The sequence below is a fragment of the Bos indicus genome, chromosome 29 (genome assembly GCF_029378745.1).
Source record: "Bos indicus isolate NIAB-ARS_2022 breed Sahiwal x Tharparkar chromosome 29, NIAB-ARS_B.indTharparkar_mat_pri_1.0, whole genome shotgun sequence".
NCBI classification, from domain to species: Eukaryota; Metazoa; Chordata; class Mammalia; order Artiodactyla; family Bovidae; genus Bos; species Bos indicus.
The window spans coordinates 30,317,558-30,336,307 of NC_091788.1; the positions used below are offsets into that span (position 1 = coordinate 30,317,558).

The 18,750-nt window shown below is 51.4% G+C and overlaps 1 protein-coding gene across 3 annotated transcripts in view; it reads right to left on the reverse strand.

Annotated features, from left to right (window-relative positions):
- Positions 1 to 18,750, reverse strand: part of KIRREL3 (kirre like nephrin family adhesion molecule 3) — a 604,013-nt gene that overhangs the window by 92,469 nt on the left and 492,794 nt on the right. For all 3 annotated transcript variants that reach the window (XM_070782709.1, XM_070782708.1, XM_070782707.1), the window contains exon 3: positions 5,367 to 5,516. In XM_070782709.1, the coding sequence (XP_070638810.1) occupies positions 5,367 to 5,516 (150 nt within the window). The remainder of the gene's footprint in view (positions 1 to 5,366; positions 5,517 to 18,750) is intronic.

Genomic DNA, 18,750 nt, shown 5'->3' on the forward strand with positions numbered 1-18,750 from the left:
GGGCGGGGTGGAGAAGCCGGTATGACTGACGGGCGCAGTGGGCGGGACATCCAGCGGGTGGGGGTGAGGGGTTGGGGGGCTGGTCTTAGGGGGCCGGCAGAGCAGGAGGAGATAGCGCAGATCCTTGATGTCAGTGTAAGGAGCACAAAAGTGAGCTTCCCCAGGGAGCTAGGACAGCGTGTCTGTGTGTGTGTGTGTGTATAAAGGTACTGCAGGTTTTAAGTTTAGGGATGTCAGAGAAGCTGTTATTAGAGCGGGAAGGAGCTGAATGTGGACAGACACAATGGGTTGTCACCCTGGAATGTAGCATGCTCGGCTCTGAAGCTTGCCAAGCAGACACACATCCTGATGAGGAAACACACACAGAAAGACAGAGAGACCCAGGCTCAGAGTCACAGAGAAGACAGGGCCAGAGGGAGAGAGAAGAAGGAAACAAAAATACTTGGAAAAAGAGCAAGAGTGGCTCTGGGGGAAAACTTTGGTTGCAGATGGACAGGAAGTAGCAACCGAGGCCCACTCACCAGAGCCCAGGAGCCTCTGGTCACTCTGAGCTATAAGTGACTATTTTCTGGTCATTCTTACTATGACCCCCCGGGACCCCAGGGCCTGATTAAGCACTTAGGTGACACTCAGGACACTTAAAAATTGGGGGCCTCTTATACTATTGGCGATGAATAATAGATGAATAAAGGCTTGAGTATGATGAATCATTAAGCAGTTTTCCTGGGGCTCTGTGGGTTGAAATACATCAGGGGTGTGGCTGCCAGGTTGGGCAGAGCTTCTCTGTCCCGGATCTTGGGCGCTCGACCTTCTTTTTTTTTTTTAATTTATTTATTTTTAATTGAAGGATAACTGCTTCACAATATTGTGTTGGTTTCTGCCAAACATCAACATGGATCAGCCATAGTTATGCCTATGTCCCTTCCCTCTTGAACCTCCCTCCCACCCCCACCCTTTCCCACCCCTCTAGGTTGTTAGGGAGCCCCGGTTTGAGTTCCCTGAGTCATATAGCAAGTCTCCATGGCTGTCTATTATGCATAAGGCAGTGTATATGTTTTCATGCCACTCTCTCCATTCGTCTCGCCCTCTCCTTCCTCCCCTCCCACTGTATCCGTAAGTCGGTTCTCTGCGTCTGCCTCTTCACTGCTGTTGGGCCCTCGATCTCCTTAGTTCCTTTCCACAGGACCTGTTTTCCATGCACCACTTTCCCCGACCTCTGCGTGTCCCCACCTTCAGGGTCCCTCTCTTTCCAGAGGCCCATCCACCCTCTGACAGCCCCAAACTGCTTCTCTTTCTGAAGGGCCTTCACTGGGGCAGAGTGAGTTCTCAGCAGGAGGCAGTTGGGCACGTTTGGCCTTTTAAAGAGAAGACTAAGGCTTGAGAGACAGAAACAGACAGGGTACGTGCCATAGCTCTCTTCAAATTTTTCTCAGTCTTTTAGTAGGGGTTAGATGTTTTTGCGTAGCTTCTAAGGATTGGACCAAGGGGCACAATGAATGTGGGGACGCCCTTTAGGTTACTGTTAGCAAGGTACTGGTGTCAACAGAAATCTGGGCTGCCAGAGGTGATAGTGAGGTCCCCGTCACTGGCTGTATTCAAGCAGATGTGGGACAATCCCCTGTCAGGGACACTACAGAGGAGATTTCTTGGGTGTCCTAGGGCCCCTCTTACTCCCATAACCTACGGGTTTTCCAGAGGGGAGCGCAGAGTTCCCTGGGGGTGGGCTGTTAAGGGGCACCCATTCCTGGTCAGTGGAGGCAGCAGTGATCCTCCGCTAGGCTCCCCAGTATGCTTTTGGGGTGCATCCTGTGTGGCTGAGCCTGTTAGGCTCACGTCTTCACAGCTTGCATTGTCCCCAGCATGCCCTCCACAGCTGTTCAGGCCTGGCCGGAGATGCTATAGGGCCATCAGCTGTAGCCCCAAGAGCATGGCTTCCCCTCCTGCCCGCCCTTCCTGCCCTCTCCTGGGGTTTGGGGAGGAGCCTGGTAAGTTGAGCTGGCTCTCCACGGGGCCCGGTGAGGAGCTGGAGTGGGCGCTGGTCCAGCCTCACCCGGCTGCAGCTGCCATCAGTGTAGCTGGAGGGAGGCCCCCAGCCCCTCCGACCTGCTGTCTCGTGACCAGCTCCTGGTCCCCTGTAGGCATCCTGGCCGGAGCTCGTGTTTTGCTGTCTCTAGCCAACAGCAGCCGCCTTCTGCTCTCCTAAGCTGCTGAAAACATCAGTGATGGGTTTGTCTGTATTTGCCTAATTAGGCGACGAGTCGTGATGCTGTTCTGAGGACTGGCAGCATCTTTGGAAAACACAGGCCCAGGATCACAGATTCAGAGCAAGTTCTAGCTCCTTCCACTAGTACCGTCACTCTCTTTTGCTACTCTCAGGGGAGGTAAAATTATGGGTAGTCTGGGTTCCACAGGCAAACTCCCTGGGTTTTAATGTCAGCTCTGTCAGTTCCTAACTCTGCCGTCTCGGGCAAGTTACCCTAACTGCTTTGTGCTTCCATTTCCTTGTCAGTAAAATGGGACAGTGCTAGTACCTGGTAGAGTTACGAGGAGGAATAGATAGGATTATCTACGTAAAGCACTTGACACAGTAAGTAGTCTACAAATGTTAGTTTAAACTCTGTATGACACAGGAAGCTCAAATTTGGTGCTCTGAGACAATCTGGAGGGATGGGATGGGGTGGGAGGTGGGAAGGAGGTTGAAGAGGGAGGAGACATATGTATACCTATGGCCGATTCATGTTGATGTGTGGCAGAAACCAACACAATATTGTAAAGCAATTATCCTCCAATTAAAAATAAATTAAAAATTGAACATGACAGTGATTAAGGTAGCCAGAGAGGTTCCTGTCTTTAATAGACAGGGTAGAAGCGTTTTGGGGGTTGGGAGTCAGGATCCCATGAATTTGTTGTTCTGTCACTAAGTCGAGTCTGATTCTTTGTGACCACATGGACTGCAGCACGCCAGGCTTCCCTGTCCTTCACTAACGATCTCATACCCATGTCCATTGAGTCAGTGATGCCATCCAACCATGTCATCCTCTGTTGCCCCCTTCTCCTCTTGCTTTCAATATTGCCCATGCATTGGGCTTGAGATATGTTTGAATCAATTTCTTTCTTAGCTGTGACTTTATTTACCTGCCAAGTAAAAAGAGGAAAAGACTTCTTTTTCTTTTTTATAACCCATGGATCATTGTAGATTTATGAGATAATGTCTGAGAAGAATTTGAGCTTCTTAGAAGAAAAATGTTCTATCAATATGAGGGAGTGTATTTATAAATCACTTCCTTCGACCGATTTTTTTCCAGTCTCGGTGGCCAGGAAGACAGTAAGGTCTGCAGTTAGGGATCATTTCTGGTGGACTGGATGGAGCCACATATTTAAAATAGAAGAGGGCAGAGCTGCAGCAGACCAAAACCCCACAACCCAGGGCCCAGTAATATTTAGTGCTTGCTGCACTGTTACACTCACTTTCTTATCAGGCAAGCAAACAATGTTTATTAAGCATATAGTTGTCATCACTGTCATGATGCTATTTTGGGACAAGTGATCAAATCCAGAGAAAATATGTTACTAAGAGTTTGAGTTCACTGGTTCTGCAAGGAGAGGGCCAGACTTCTTTCTATCAATGGAGTCAGGTTGGAGAGGAAGCAGACCCCAGTCCATGAGAGCCTGCTGCCCTCCAGCACTTAGCAAGACCCCAGTCTCCGGTCCCAGAAAGTCATTTGTGGAAGTGAATGCCAGAGGGTCAATTATCTGTATGGCGATGACCACCCTAGGAACCATCCGCAGTGACCTGGGGCCTCCTCTTGGCCACTGACCCAACAAGAACCCAGTCCCTGACTGAAGCTGAAAACAACGGACCAGGAACCCAGAGAGCCTTCTTACCCAGCAGTGGTGCTGAGCCTGCTCAGAGCCACGTGAAGTGTGAACCCTTCTGGTTCAGGAAGATCGTGTCGTTTCCCCAGTTCCTCTCGGGTAAGGGAGTTCAGAGTCCCTGAAATTGGCTGGTTCCCATAATACTTAAATTTTATGGCAGCACAGTATATTTTGGAGATGTGATTGTGTATTTTATCCATGCTCAGCTGGGCTGTAGCACTCAAACCTCGGGATGCTATTGACCATTGCTATAATGTTTCAATATACATTTCTGGCAAGACATAACTCACATTTTAAAATATTAATTTCCCAACCATCCTGTTCCCAAGTGCACTTCGATTTTTATTTTCTTGCAGCTGTACACCAGGAGAGAGGCAAAGCCACTTCTCAGTTGAATACATATTTTTCTCTCCTTCTCCATCCCCAGACATTCCTTGATGGCAGGGACACTCACATCCCGTGTTCTGCATTGTACAGTTCATGCTAAGCTTAGTAAATGGCTGCATGCTGACCCTCACCAGGGGAGAATTGCAGTGACTGATGGGTGAGTGACCAAGATGATTTCAGTCTTTTTTCTCCCAGGGGAGAGGATGGGTTGGAAAGACATCTGTATGGGTGTAAGGGCTGACATTTACAATCCTTAACAGGTGACAGGGCATGGTGCCAACCAGGCAGCTCAGACACCAGTCGTCAATAGGCACCAGAGCCCACCAGTGCATCTTTGCGGAATACCAGCCTGGGTGGGCTGAACAGGGCCTGGAATTTATTTCAAACACTTGTTTTCTTTTCTCCCCATTGCATGGTGACCTCTAAGCCCTACCAGCTTTCTTTGCATTTTCAATCTACTTGGTTCCCTTTAACAGATAGAAGGGGGCTTCCAAGGTGACTCAGTGCAAAAGAATCTGCCCGCCAATGCAAGAGATGTGGGTGCGACCTCTGTGTTGGGAAGATCCCCTGGAGAAGGAAATGGCACCCACTCCAGTATTCTTGCCTGGAGAATCCCATGGACAGAGGAGCCTGGTGGGCTATAGGCTATGGGGATGGCACAGGAGTCGGACACGACTTAGCAATTAAAAACACAGCAACAAACAACAATGGATGGAAGAAGGGAAGAACCAGGTTGTGTCTTAAGTGGGGAATACTTTTGGGTTCAAGAAAGACGAAGGCTTTACTTCTGGAAATCTGACTTTACATGAGACGTGTTTGACTTTGGAATGGACCCGACAAGCCAACATTGTGTTAGGTTTAGCTCTGACAGCCAGAATGGAGGGTTTACTTGTAATTCACCACCGGAAGTCAGAGGGGCCCTCAAAGTCCTGTGCATCCTGGACCAGGGCCTGCCTTGCCTGACTCTGCTCATGGAATCTACAATGAAAGCTGAGACTTAATCCCCCCAAATGCCATGAAGATGGGGTTCCCTAGGAGGGTGGGTGGGTGGGTAGGGCAGGGGTGGGTTCCAGGCCTTCCTAGGGAGGCCTGGGGGTACTCACTCGAGAGGTCCCTGCCCACGCCCAGAGCCAAGCCATCCTTGATCCACAGAACGAAGCCATCGTATTCAGGGATGGCGCACAGCAGTGTCACCGGCTGCCCCGACACCACAGCCTGATCCTGGGGCTGCTGGCTGAAGGAGTACACTTGACCTAGGAAGGAAACAAGCACGATGGTCAGTTACTTGCCAGAAGGGTTTCTGCTTGATCTATGGAAGTGGAGAGCAGGCTGGTCCAGGAGACAAGAGCCCCCCAGAGTACCTCCCTTCCCGCTGGGGCCCAGCAGCAGCTTCCTCACTGCCCCCAGCTGCATCGCCTGCTCACAGGAGCTGGCCACAGCTGCAGGCTCCCTGCGCATCAACCCCCAGTGCACTCACGCTGTGGACTCGCCATCCTCCAGCCCCAAACGGGCCATGGGACACCCTATTCCCCTTTCCACCTGACGACACTCCTTGGCACTTACTTCCACAAGGGGGCAGAGGCAGGAGACAGACCTCCAGCTGGAAGCACTCTGGGGGTGTGCTTTAAGAGGGCCGTGGACATGGAGGAGAGGGGAGAGCCATGAGTAAACCTGGGAACCCAAGGAATAATATCATCCTTTTAGTGGCTTCCAGGATGGGACTAGGACCAGCACCCCAAGGAGCCAGGCCCTACAGGACAAAAAGAACAGAGCTATTCATGGAGGATTAACTGCAATGCTAGTTAGCTGTTATTACCCACAGGCTCCTAGGAAAGGAGTGACATGCCTGAGGTCACACAGTGGGCCCGGGTGTAGCTCAGGGGCACACAGTGGGTCCGGGTGGAGTTCAGGGCACACAGTGGGTCCAGGTGGAGTACAGGGGCACACAGTGGGTCCGGGTGGAGTACAGGGGCACACAGTGGGCCCGGGTGGAGTTCAGGGGCACACAGTGGGTCCGGGTGGAGTACAGGGGCACACAGTGGGTCCGGGTGGAGTACAGGGGCACACAGTGGGTCCGGGTGGAGTACAGGGGCACACAGTGGGCCCGGGTGGAGTACAGGGGCACACAGTGGGCCCGGGTGGAGTTCAGGGGCACACAGTGGGTCCGGGTGGAGTACAGGGGCACACAGTGGGTCCGGGTGGAGTACAGGGGCACACAGTGGGCCCGGGTGGAGTTCAGGGGCACACAGAGGGTCTGGGTGGAGTACAGGGGCACACAGTGGGTCGGGGTGGAGTTCAGGGGCACACAGTGGGCCTAGGTGGAGTTCTGGGGCACACAGTGGGCCAGGTGGAGTTCAGGGGCACACAGTGGGTCTGGGTGGAGTACAGGGGCACACAGTGGGTCCAGGTGGAGTACAGGGGCACATTGTGGGCCCCTGGCACATGGCGGGCTCAGGTGTAGTTCTGGGGCACTCAGTGGGTCCAGGTGGAGTGTGGCAGATGATGTGGCTGAGGGAGCAGGTCACTGTCTCCACCCATCCTCCTGTCCCTTTCTTTTCTGCAGCAGACCCTACTCCAGCCTCACTGTCACTTGGAAGCAGACCATCAGTGTGACCCCACCCCTCCCACACACTCCTCCCTGAATCATCTACCTTAGCCAGCTCATGACTAAGGTAAACAGACACACCCACAGTGGGTACAATTCGCCAGGCATTGTTCTGAGATTTAAGAATATCAGCTTGTTAGTATGTTCATCTTCATAACAACCTATGAGGTCGGTGCTATTTTTATCCCCATTTTCCAGATGAGGACATGAGGCCCAAGGAAGGGAAAAATATTAACAGAAGCCTCGCATATTAGTTACTCACAAGTGCCCTGTGTACCTTCCCGTGGCTGTCACGTGCCCACAACACCCGTGTGGAGCCTCATCAACCCCGTGTCACAGGGACTCAGCACACGGAGGCTTGGGGGTTTCTAAATTGTCCAGGGAGGCTCTAGCGGCAGGACCTGGGCTGTGAATCCAAGACTCTGGCTCTAAGGACTGTGTTCTCCTCTACAGCGAGTGGATCTCTATGCCTGGACCTGGAGGGATTGCCGAAGAAGAGGGTGTCTTGTGACCTACGTTTCCTGGGAAGCCACAGCTGAACGGACAACGGGACTTGGGACCTTGATGTCCACTGAGCTCCTGGCCCACAGCGCCATCTGGGCTTCACATGCAGTCCCTCCTGTAACTGACTGATTACCGTTCAGAGCAGAACAGCTCCCATTTTACACCAAAGAAACCCAGATCAGAGAGGCAAAGTAACCTGCCCAAGTTCACACAGCTAATGAATGGGGTTTGATCTGAGGGTCGTGACTTCTAAGTTTGTATTTTTTTCCCACACCCTACTCTGCGGACACAGATACACAGCCGAGGAAAACAGGACCTGGTGGGCAGGCTGTTTCTCCACCGGGAGAGAGTTGGGGTGGCCACAGAGGTCGCGGACACTGTCTGCTGCCCATCCTGGGGACACAGAGCTCCAGACTGGGGCCAAGCTCTCAGCAAGAGATGGCCCTGAGAAGGGAGCCACTGAGGAATGTCCCCGAGGGGCACTGGGGATGGCAGCGGGGGAGAGACAGAGGTCCACATGGCAGAGAGAGTGTGTGGAAGGCAGGAAGGTGGTAGGTTTTCAACTTGATGAGATCTTGGCTGGGTCTCTGAGGAATCTCATTAAAAATCAAATTGGCCCTGAATTGTGGGAGTAACACTTTTTATTCTGATTTGAGCTTTACAAATTAGATTTCATAGGACATTTTCATCAGCTCTGCGTGGTGGGGTGTTTTTTTTTTTTTTCTTTTTCTGTCTCTTCAAGTTCTCTGTTGTAATTAGACTGCTTCTGGCACCAAAACAAGAGAGAGAGAAGGAGGGAAAAGATGAGAGGAGACAGGGAGGGAAAGAGTGGAGAAGGAGCCAGAGGGTGAGGGGATGGGGAGAAAGGGAGAGAAGGAGTGGAGAGGAAGAGAGAGACAGGGAAGACGGCAGAGATAAGAGGGGGAGGAAGGGGAGAGGGAGGAGCTGGGATGACGGAGAGGCTGCGTGGGCGGCAGACCAGTCCTCTCCCAGGCCCCTTCTCCAAGGCTCTAATGATGATTTCGCAGCACATTCTTTTATCTCAAAACCTTTCTTTCAAGAAGGACAGTGGCAAGACAGCCACCATAGCTGCCAGAGATTGTGTGATCAGAGAGAATTATCAGGTTGTCAACTGGGAGCCAGGGGTGGGGGTGGGGGTTGAGATGAACAAGCCCTCCGCAGCAGAGCCTGAGCCCCAGGACTGCCCGTGAACAGGGGGGCCTGTGGCGGGAGCACCCCCTTGCTTCCTCTTGGTATCGGCGAGGGGATCTGGAAAGCTGGGGTACAGGGGGCATCCCAGGTGGAGGTGTGGGCCAGGGCGAGGGTGAGAAGCTTGAGGATGGCGGGGGTGGCGGTGCCCCAGGGAGAAGGGCTGTCACCATGGAGACCGGGGCTGGAGGGGCTGGGAGGGGAAGGTCCCGGGAAGCTGGTGTGGAGGTGGACACTGAGCGGTCACTACTCCTTGGAGGCTGCCTCAGAGCCAGGAGTTGGGGCAGGGCCGACAGAAGGGAGCCTGAAAGGAAGGAAACAGGAGTGAGCCTCCAGTGGACTAGGGTCCCCTGATCTACTCCAGCAGGCTTCAGAGAGAGCTTTCAGCTCTCATATGTTGTCTGTTTGGATCCCCTCAACTTTTCCACGGAAAGAATGTTTCTGGAGGGAGATTGGTACCCAGGATAGTCTTAACTGCTGCTGCGGCTGCTGCTAAGTTGCTTCAGTCGTGTCCAACTCTGTGCAACCCCATAGACAGAAGCCCACCAGGCTCCCCGACCCCTGGGATTCTCCAGGCAAGAACACTGGAGTGGGTTGCCATTTCCCTCTCCAATGCGTGAAAGTGAAAAGTGAAAGTGAAGTCACTTAGTCGTGTCCGACTCTTAGCGACCCCATGGACTGCAGCCTACCAGGCTCCTCTGTCCATGGGATTTTCCAGGCAAGAGTACTGGAGTGGGGTGCCATTGCCTTCTCTGGAATAGTCTCAACAGGCTGCCCCAAAAGACATGGTTTGTAAATTATTTGGGGGGAGGGTGCACTCTGACAATTTGCCTTTTCATCATGTTTATTCTGGCTGTACTGGCTGGCATGTGGAATCTTAGTTCCCCTGACCAGGGATCGAACTTGTAACCCCTGCAGTGGAAGTGTGCTGTCTTAACCACTGGACTGCCAGGGAAGTCCTCAGCAAAATTTTAATTTTTGCGGATTAAATTCAAGCCACTAAGAATGATTTTCTCTTTCAAATCAATGAGACACTTTCTCAAGTAGCACCTAAGCTGGGCGTCACTTCTAGAGGAGATGAAGGTTACAGCGTTGAAGATGGAGAGGATATGAAGGGATGGACCAGTGGGACAGGCCCAGGGGCTTCCCCTTCAGGCTGAGGAGCCCCAGGAGATGTGATGGGCAGACCAAGGAGGGAGGTTCTTGTCTGAAGAATCTCCTTATCAGTTCCTTCACTTTGCGACTTTCCAGTCCAGAGAGGTGAAAGGCAAATGATCATTTTCTACAACCTCCTGGGAATTATATTGCATAGGCAAGAAGCTCCTAGAGACACTTTGTTTATTCATCACACACTTATTGAGACCCGCCAGGAGGGAGAAATTGCCTTGTCTGGCAAGAAGGGGGTGAATGTGACCTGGTCTGTCCCTCCAGGTGCTCACATCTGTGGCCTCCGCCCCCTCGTCTGGCAGCTCTGATCCAAGCAGAGCGTGTACTGCACCCACCAGGGTCCTGCTCTCACTGTGGGCTCAACCCCCTCTCAGGTTTCTGCCTCAGCTTCCCATCTTGTCCAGTGACCTTCTCCTGCTGTGGAGCCCGGCAGCTCAGGTGACCTCCCTTCTCAGGCTTTATTTTTATTTAGTTACTTTTTTTTTTAAACTGGCATATAGTTGATTTACAATGTTGTGTTCATTTCGTGTACAGCAAAAGAGATTCCATTATATATTTATATGTGTATACTCGTTTCCAGGTTCTTTTATATTATAGGTTATAACAAGATACTGAATATAGTTCCCTGTGCTATACAGCAGGTCTATTTTATATATCTATAATATATATATAAATTAGGAGTTTGGGATTATATATATATATATATATATACACACACACACACACACATATATATATATTATATATATAATCCCAAACTCCTAATTTATCTCTCACCCACTTTCCCCCTTTGATAACCATAAGTTTGTTTTTTATGTCTACAATTCTGTTTTATAAATAAGCTGATTTGTATTATTTTTTTAGCTTCCACATATAAGTGATATCATATGATATTTGTCTTTCTCTGTCTGTTCAATCTCTGGGTCAGAAAGATCCCCTGGAGGAGGGCATGGCAACCCACTCCAGTATTCTTGCCTGGAGAATCCCATGGACAGAGGACTCTGGCGGGCTGCAGTCCAAGGGCTCCCAAAGACTTGGACGTGACTGAGCGACTAAGCACAGCATAGTACTTACTATTATACAACTTGTTACTATATTGGAGAAGGAAATGGCAGCCCACTCCAATATTTTTGCCTGGAGAATCCCATGGACAGAGGAGCCTGGAGGGATACAGTCCATAGGGTCGCAAAGAGTTATTATATGTTAATATACAGTTATTATTATATTAATAATGTATTATTATGGTTATATTAATAATTATATTATATAGCTATTTTATATTAATATAATTATATTATTAATTATATATTAACATACAACATTATATACTACATATAGTCTATAATGCTTTATTGACTATGCCAAAGCCTTTGACTGTGTGGATCACAATAAACTGGAAAATTCTGAAAGAGATGGGAATACCAGACCACCTGACCTGCCTCTTGAGAAACCTATATGCAGGTCAGGAAGCAACAGTTAGAACTGGACATGGAACATCAGACTGGTTCCAAATAGGAAAAGGAGTACGTCAAGGCTGTATATTGTCACCCTGCTTATTTAACTTAGATGCAGAGTACATCATGAGAAATGCTGGGCTGGAAGAAACACAAGCTGGAATCAAGACTGCTGGGAGAAATATCAATAACCTCAGATATGCAGATGACACCACCCTTATGGCAGAAAGTGAAGAGGAACTAAAAAGCCTCTTGATGAAAGTGAAAGTGGAGAGTGAAAAAGTTGGCTTAAAGCTCAACATTCAGAAAACGAAGATCATGGCATCCGGTCCCATCACTTCCTGGGAAATAGATAGGGAAACAGTGGAAACATTGTCAGACTTTATTTTTTGGGGCTCCAAAATCACTGCAGATGGTGACTGCAGCCATGAAATTAAAAGACTCTTATTCCTTGGAAGGAAAGTTATGACCAACCTAGATAGCATATTCTAAAGCAGAGACATTACTTTGCCAACAAAGGTCCGTCTAGTCAATGCTATGGTTTTTCCTGTGGTCATGTATGGATGTGAGAGTTGGACTGTGAAGAAGGCTGAGCGCCGAAGAATTGATGCTTTTGAACTGTGGTGTTGGAGAAGACTCTTGAGAGTCCCTTGGACTGCAAGGAGATCCAATCAGTCCATTCTGAAGGTGATCAGCCCTGGGATTTCTTTGGAGGGAATGATGCTGAAGCTGAAACTCCAGTACTTTGGCCACCTCATGCGAAGAGTTGACTCATTGGAAAAGACTCTGATGCTGGGAGGGATTGGGGGCAGGAGGAGAAGGGGACGACAGAGGATGAGATGGCTGGATGGCATCACTGACTCGATGGACGTGAGTCTGAGTGAACTCCAGGAGTTGGTGATGGACAGGGAGGCCTGGCGTGCTGCGGTTCATGGGGTCGCAAAGAGTCGGACACGACTGAGCGACTGAACTGAACTGATAATCTACAATATTATTACATATAATATAGTATTATACATAACATGTTATATTATTACATATATAATATCACTTATTAGCAACATTATATTAATGTAATTAATATTATAGTTATTAATATAACACCATTACTGGGCCTTTCCTGGTGATCCAGTGGTTAAGACCCTGCACTTCCACTGCAAGGGGTACCGGTTCCATCCCCGATCAGGGAGCTAGGATCCCACATGCCTCAGGGCCAAAAAACCAAAACATAAAACAGAAGCAACACTGTAACAAATTCAATAAAGACTTTAACAATGGTCCACATCAGAAAATCTTTAAAAATATAATACTATTATTACATAAATATTATGTAGCTGCTAAGTCGCTTCAGTCGTGTCCGACTCTGTGCGACCCCACGGACGGCAGCCCACCAGGCTCCCCCGTCCCTGGGATTCTCCAGGCAAGAATACTGGAGTCGGTTGCCATAAGTATTATAAATAGTATTTTCATTCTCATAGAATTAATAAATAGCTGACTTTCATTGAATGAACCACATGAATTAAAAGGTTTACAGGGGTTATTTGAATTCTCTCCATGCCAGTGTTCTTGCCTGGAGAATCCCAGGGACGGGGGAGCCTGGTGGGCTGCTGTCTATGGGGTCGCACAGAGTGGGACATGACTGAAGTGACTTAGCAGCAGCAGCAGTCCTATGGAATGGGTACCCCATGAGACCCACGGGAAGATGCAGTTGCTTGGAGCCCAGGGCACTGAGTGATGGAGAAGGGGAACCAGGCCAGCAGTCCTGTGTCAGAGCCGCAGCCTGCGGTCCTTTACTAGACAGTCTTCAGCCCCCCAGAGACACACAGACCCGCCTGAGACCCCCTTCCCCTGCTCTTGACTAGAACTGAAAAGTCTCGAGAAACTTCAAAGGAGAGGGCCAGGGAGGAAACCCACGTGGAACTCTCCTGCATTTGAGGGGTTGGGGGGAGGATGGGGTGTGGTCCTGGTGGTGGCTGCAGGCCATCTTTCCTATCCCCCTCCCTGGAGGATGGTCCCATCCCAGGAAGGGAGAGGCCCTCCAGGGTCATTTCAGAGCCCCTGAGGTCACTGTCCCCGGCCCATGTGTCTCCTGGCATGCCTAGGCTGCTGTGACCTGCCCGTGCCAAGACAGCACCTCACCAACTCTGTGACTCTACCACACTGAGGCGGGGCGGGGAGGGGGAGCCTGTGTCTCCACACTGAGCCCAGAAAGGGCTGTGACCCTCCAAGGTTCACTGAGTCAGGATTAGGGTCTGGCTCTCACAGAACCCCCAGCTCAGCAGGCCAGGGGTGGGAGCGGAGGAGGAAGTCTGAGCAGGTGGGGGCTTTGGGAGCCTTCTCTCCAAACCTCAGGAAGCGGGGGCTGTCGCCGGAGGGAAGGATGAAGAGCAGGGAGGGCTCTGGGGAGCCCCAGGCTTCGAGCCACGTGTGAGTTCCTTGTGCTCTGAGTCCAAGTGGGGATGAAGGCGGGGGCTGTCGAGGCGGGGAGAAAGGATGAGGTGGCGGCAGGTGGTGGCAGGACTCTCAACTCCTCAGTGCCGGGAGGGACAGGTGCAGCTGCTGCCTGGCCCGAGGTGGGGGAGGCACTGGGAGAAGCCCCCGGGGCCCCCTCACCCCTTGTACCAGCCCAGCTCAGAGCCGCCCCTCCCCCAGCCCTGCTGCCCTCTCCTGCAGCCGGCTGCCCCCTGCCCTCTGCTCGCTGCCCAGCATCTCTCATGACTTCTCCAGACTGTTCTCAACACTCCCTTCCACTACCCCCTCACTCCCTCATCTCTACCAGTCCATCAGGCTCCCCAAAGGGGCCGTCCCTCTCAGCCCTGACCACATGACCCCTCACTGCAGTCTCTGTTTTGGGGACTCGCCGCAGGTCACATTAACACGGAGCAAGCCATCACCATCTGGCTCTGGGAGGTCCCCACTGTCTTCCAGCAGAACATTTAAAATGCTGAAGACTCCATGACTGCCTATGAGCTCACACACCTCTGGCCCCTGATCCGAGGTCACCTCTCAATTCCCAACTACCTCCTGGGGAGGGGGAGAGGCACTCTGCTGGCTGAGGTTGGGAGGACCAACCCACCAAGAGTGATGTCTTTACATCAGTGTTCCGGGGACCTGGCTACCTCAGGGTGTGCGTGTGTGTGTGTGCACAAGTGTGTATGTGCACGTGTGTGCATGTGTGTGTGTGCATGTATGTTGGTGGGGTTGAGTCGGTTGGCTTCCAGGCCCCACCTGTTCTCTAGCCAGACCTTTTCTGCTTCTATTCCTTGTCAACCACTCACAATTTTGCTCAAATAAACACTTCTTACTCTTTTAGAATATTTGAAAGCCTCTGGTTTAGAATTTTGGGGGGTGGAATTTTTCCTGGGACTGAAATACAGGCTGAGAAGGCCGAGGCTTCTCTCTGCTGTCAGGGTTGCTGTGGGTCTGGACAGTCTTTAAGGTCCCAGGGGCTCCCGGCGCTGTTGCCTCCCTCTGACTCTGTGTGTGTGTGGCGAGGGGGCAGGGAACAGGTGGGAAGAGGGCCCCGTGGCCCTGTGCCCATGGTGCCCGGGGTCCTCCATGCCAGACTCTGAGGAGGGTGCTCACCCAACCCTGCCAGCCATAACTCTCAGCCCTGACCTTCTGGGGACAAACTGGCATGCCGGTGTCCTAAGTCTGTTGCTACGCCTACAGGCACACGTGTTTGTGTCTCTCCCCAGTCACCGATCTGGTGGTCAGGTGGTCCCACGGTGGTGTGAGAGGCAGCCCTCTGTGGGGGTCAGTGTGGACTAGTTCAGAGAGCAGGGGTGTGGGGTTAGCTAGTGTAACAGGAGAGACAGGCTCAGAGCCAACTGCACTGGAGCCTGATGTGCGGAGCAGGGGGGCTGATGTCCACATGTGCCCTGGTATCCCCTGGCTCTGTTGTGCTCAGAGGTCAGGTAGGAGGTGGTCAGGAGATGGTGTGGGGCGTGCGCACCCTCCTCTTCCCCTCTCTCTGGGCGACTTATTTTTGTAGTTTTCATCACTATTTGTGAGCCTTTCCTGAGCCTGGGACTGTTAAAGCTGGAGCCACAAGGGGGTCCCAGAGCTGGGAAAGGAGGCTTTGCAAGCCTGAAACTGGACCGATTAGAACCTGCTTCTTCCCATGAGTCACGCAGATGAGAGATGTGAACATCTGAGCCCTGCCTTTGCCGCTTCAGTCTCCTGGAGCTGCCTGCCCAGCCACGCAGAAAAGGCTCAGATGTCACCGTCTGCTCTGTTATTAGTGACCAACTGGGGAAGGTTGAAGAATATTTGTGCCGGGGCTATTTGTCGCCAGCTTTCTCTCAGCCCAGAGCACGCAAATTGCCTCTTATGAGATTAAGGGAAGTTGCCCTGGTTCTGAGAAGCAGACAGATGGAAGAAGGGAAGGGGAGGCAGGAGCCGGCTCAGCGCGCGGCTGTCGGGTGGGAAGGGACCAGGGCAGGATGGCTCCGGTCGTGCCTGGAAGCCTGAGCCTTGACTTCTGCAGCTCTCTGGGGGCTCAGCACACGCCCAGCTCCTAATGCAGTAGAATGAGCTTTGGGAAATTTCTGGAACATCCTATTGTGACCCACTTGGGGCTTATGGGGTTATGTTATACCCCCCTAATAATAAAACTGGTTGATACGGGGTATAACGGTACCCGTGATGTGCCATGGGCCACAGGCAGGGGACGGTCCCACCCCAACAACCTCCAAGACCCCTGGCCAGGTGTGGGGATGCTGATGAGGGACTGAGGTATCTTCCAGGACAAAGAGCTTAGCGTCTGGAGGAGACAAATCTATGCACAGGAACTAAAATAAGAGGTGCCCCAGGATTTCCCTGGCGGTCCAGTGGTTAAGAATCTGCACTTCCATTGCAGGGGGCACAGGTTCAATTGCTGATCAGGGAACTGAGATCCCACGTGGCACAAGGTGCAGACAAAAATAAATAAATAAATAAAACCCTTAAAGTACAAAGTGCCCCAAATGAGGTATAAAGAAAGCCCAAAGGATGTAACAAAGCGGAAATAGACTCAAAGATACAGAGAACAGGCTAGTGATTACCAGTAGGTGCAGGAAGAGGGGAGGGAGCAGGGAGGGGTAGTGCACTGAGAGGTACAAATGATTGTAGAAAATAAATAAGCCACAAGGATATATTCTACAATACAGGCTATGTAACTAATATTTTGATAACTATAAATGGAGTATAACCTTTGAAAATTGTGAATCACTATGCTGTACACCTGAAATTTATATAATAATAAAGAAAGTCTCAAGGAAGAAAGATCTTTCCTTTTGGGGAAAAGAGTCACAGAAGGACTGGCCTTTTTTTTTTTTTTAATACGTATTTATTTATTTGGCTCTTTGTTACAGCATGCACCCTTACTGGCATGTGGGATCTTAGTTCTCTGACTAGGGATCAAAACTGCGTCCCCTGCAATGGAAGGTAGATTCTTAACCACTGGACCACCAGGGATCCCAGGGCTGGCTGTAGAAATAGCCTGGAAGGGTAAGAAGGTGAGGGCAAGCAGGGAATGTTTCCTGGGATGTGGATGGCGTAGGTAAAGTTCAGGGAATAACAGGATGGATGCTACAAGGTCCAGCCTGGATCTCTGGCTCTGTCGCCACAGCTGTGCACCCCTGGGGAAACTTCCTAGTCACTCCGAACCTTAGTTTCCCCATAGGATGGAAACCATGCTCGTCAGGTTGTCTGTGAGAATGAACAGGACACTTGAGGAAACCCCCTCACTGCGAGCCTGTGTAGGATGCCCAACAGAACACAGTAGGTTCAGCTGCACAGGCCCTCGAATGCACACTAAGAAGTTTTCACCGATAAGAAACCATCCCTGGTGTTGACCCACAGGCTCAGATCTGAGTTTGAGAAAGATCACGGTGGCAGCAGGGAGTCAGATGGATAAAGGAGAAGAATCCGAAGGCAGGAACACTGATCTGAAGGATTCTGCTCATAAGGAATCAGGCTAAAGCTGAAAATGGATTTAGGAGCTACTGGAGGTGGCACTGAGCTAGCAAGCTATTGAGTTTGATGGGAGATGAGGAGCACAGAGGCATAAAGGTCCCCCCTCTCCCTGGGCTGCAGGACGGGGTGAATGGGTAACTGGGGGAGCCACTTCTGTCTCAGGGAAAGAAGCAGGTTGCAGGGCTAGTGAATTCAGTTGTAAATATGTTGATGGAGAGGGGTGCAGAATCGCTCAGGAGAAGATACCCTGGATGTAGTAGGTCTGGAGGAAGAAGGTGGGATTCACCTGCACTTAACTGAGCATCACTACGGCTCAGGCAGTGGGAGGTGTTTTCACTACATGTCCTCTCATTGGGTATTGACCTGAGAACTCATCTGCTAATCTGGAAGGTTATAGGCATTGATGTGACTGTCTAAGAGGGACACGGCTGCTCCGGGCTGGGAGTATTGGTGGCAACTGCCTTGGGTAGCACGTCTAACTCCTGTCAAAGTTCACACAGGCTTCGAACCCTGTTGGGTTGGAAAGAAGTCAATCTTCTTTTGGACCAGGATTGGAAATACAGAGAAGCCAGAAGGACAGACAGGGGTGGAAGACAGACTTCCCTCCATTGTCTGTTTCTCCTGGACCTCTGCTGGGAGAGAGAGGGGCTGGGACACACTTTCAACCTCCACACTGCTGTCTGCAGCTGTTGTAGCCTTGATTCTGAAACACGGCTGAAGAGAAGCTTGCCAGTATCATGAACGTTCCAGAAACTGTGCTGGACTTTTATGGGGGCTTATATGGGAGAGGCTGACTGTTCTTCCCAGGGCTGGGTGAGGGGTACAAGTTCCTAGCTCTCCCACTTTGTTCCTGGCCTGAGCTGGGGCGGCCAGGCAGCCTATGATTCTCCCAGCCTCTCTCGACTCTCCCCAGGACACGCAGCCCGCCAAGGTTATCCTGGACAGCATGGGGCTCTAATGAAAAACAATGGGGCTGGCCGAGGCAGGGTGACTCCAAAGGCACTATAAATCCTTCGCCTCTTGATTATCAGCCTGTGGCCCCAGTTCCAGCCTGCGCTGAGCTCATTAGTGGCTGGGAGAGGATCCTCCATCCATTCAGTCAAGTTCTGGATGCCAAGAACACACTGATAAGGGCTGCCGGAAACACTGGCGCGGGCGTGCCTGTGAAGGAGCCCATCCACCCCGCCTGCCGGATGTCTGACCAGGACGGGAAAGAACAGTGTGGGCTTCGGCGGTGGCCATGGGGGTCGGTGGAAACGGGAGACCATCGGGCAGCCCATGAAGGCTGGGACCCTGCATGTCGTCCCAGCAGGAGGGCCCTGCTGCTGGCTGGCCAGGGGCCTGGGCTAAGCCCCGCGTCTCCCTCTGTGTCTTGGGGTGCTGTGTCTTCGGGACTGGAATGTGTGCTCCCTGAACCATTTTGGGGGCAGGGTAGGGAGCAGCATGAGACAGAGAAAGCTCATCTGAAGAGCAGCGATGGGCTGTCATTAACCCGAGAGGCAGCTGTTGGCATCGGTTACAGGCGCACAGAATTTCCACATACCCTCTTAGAGCACAGCAGCTTGGGAACCATTGGGATGGGCTGGAGGC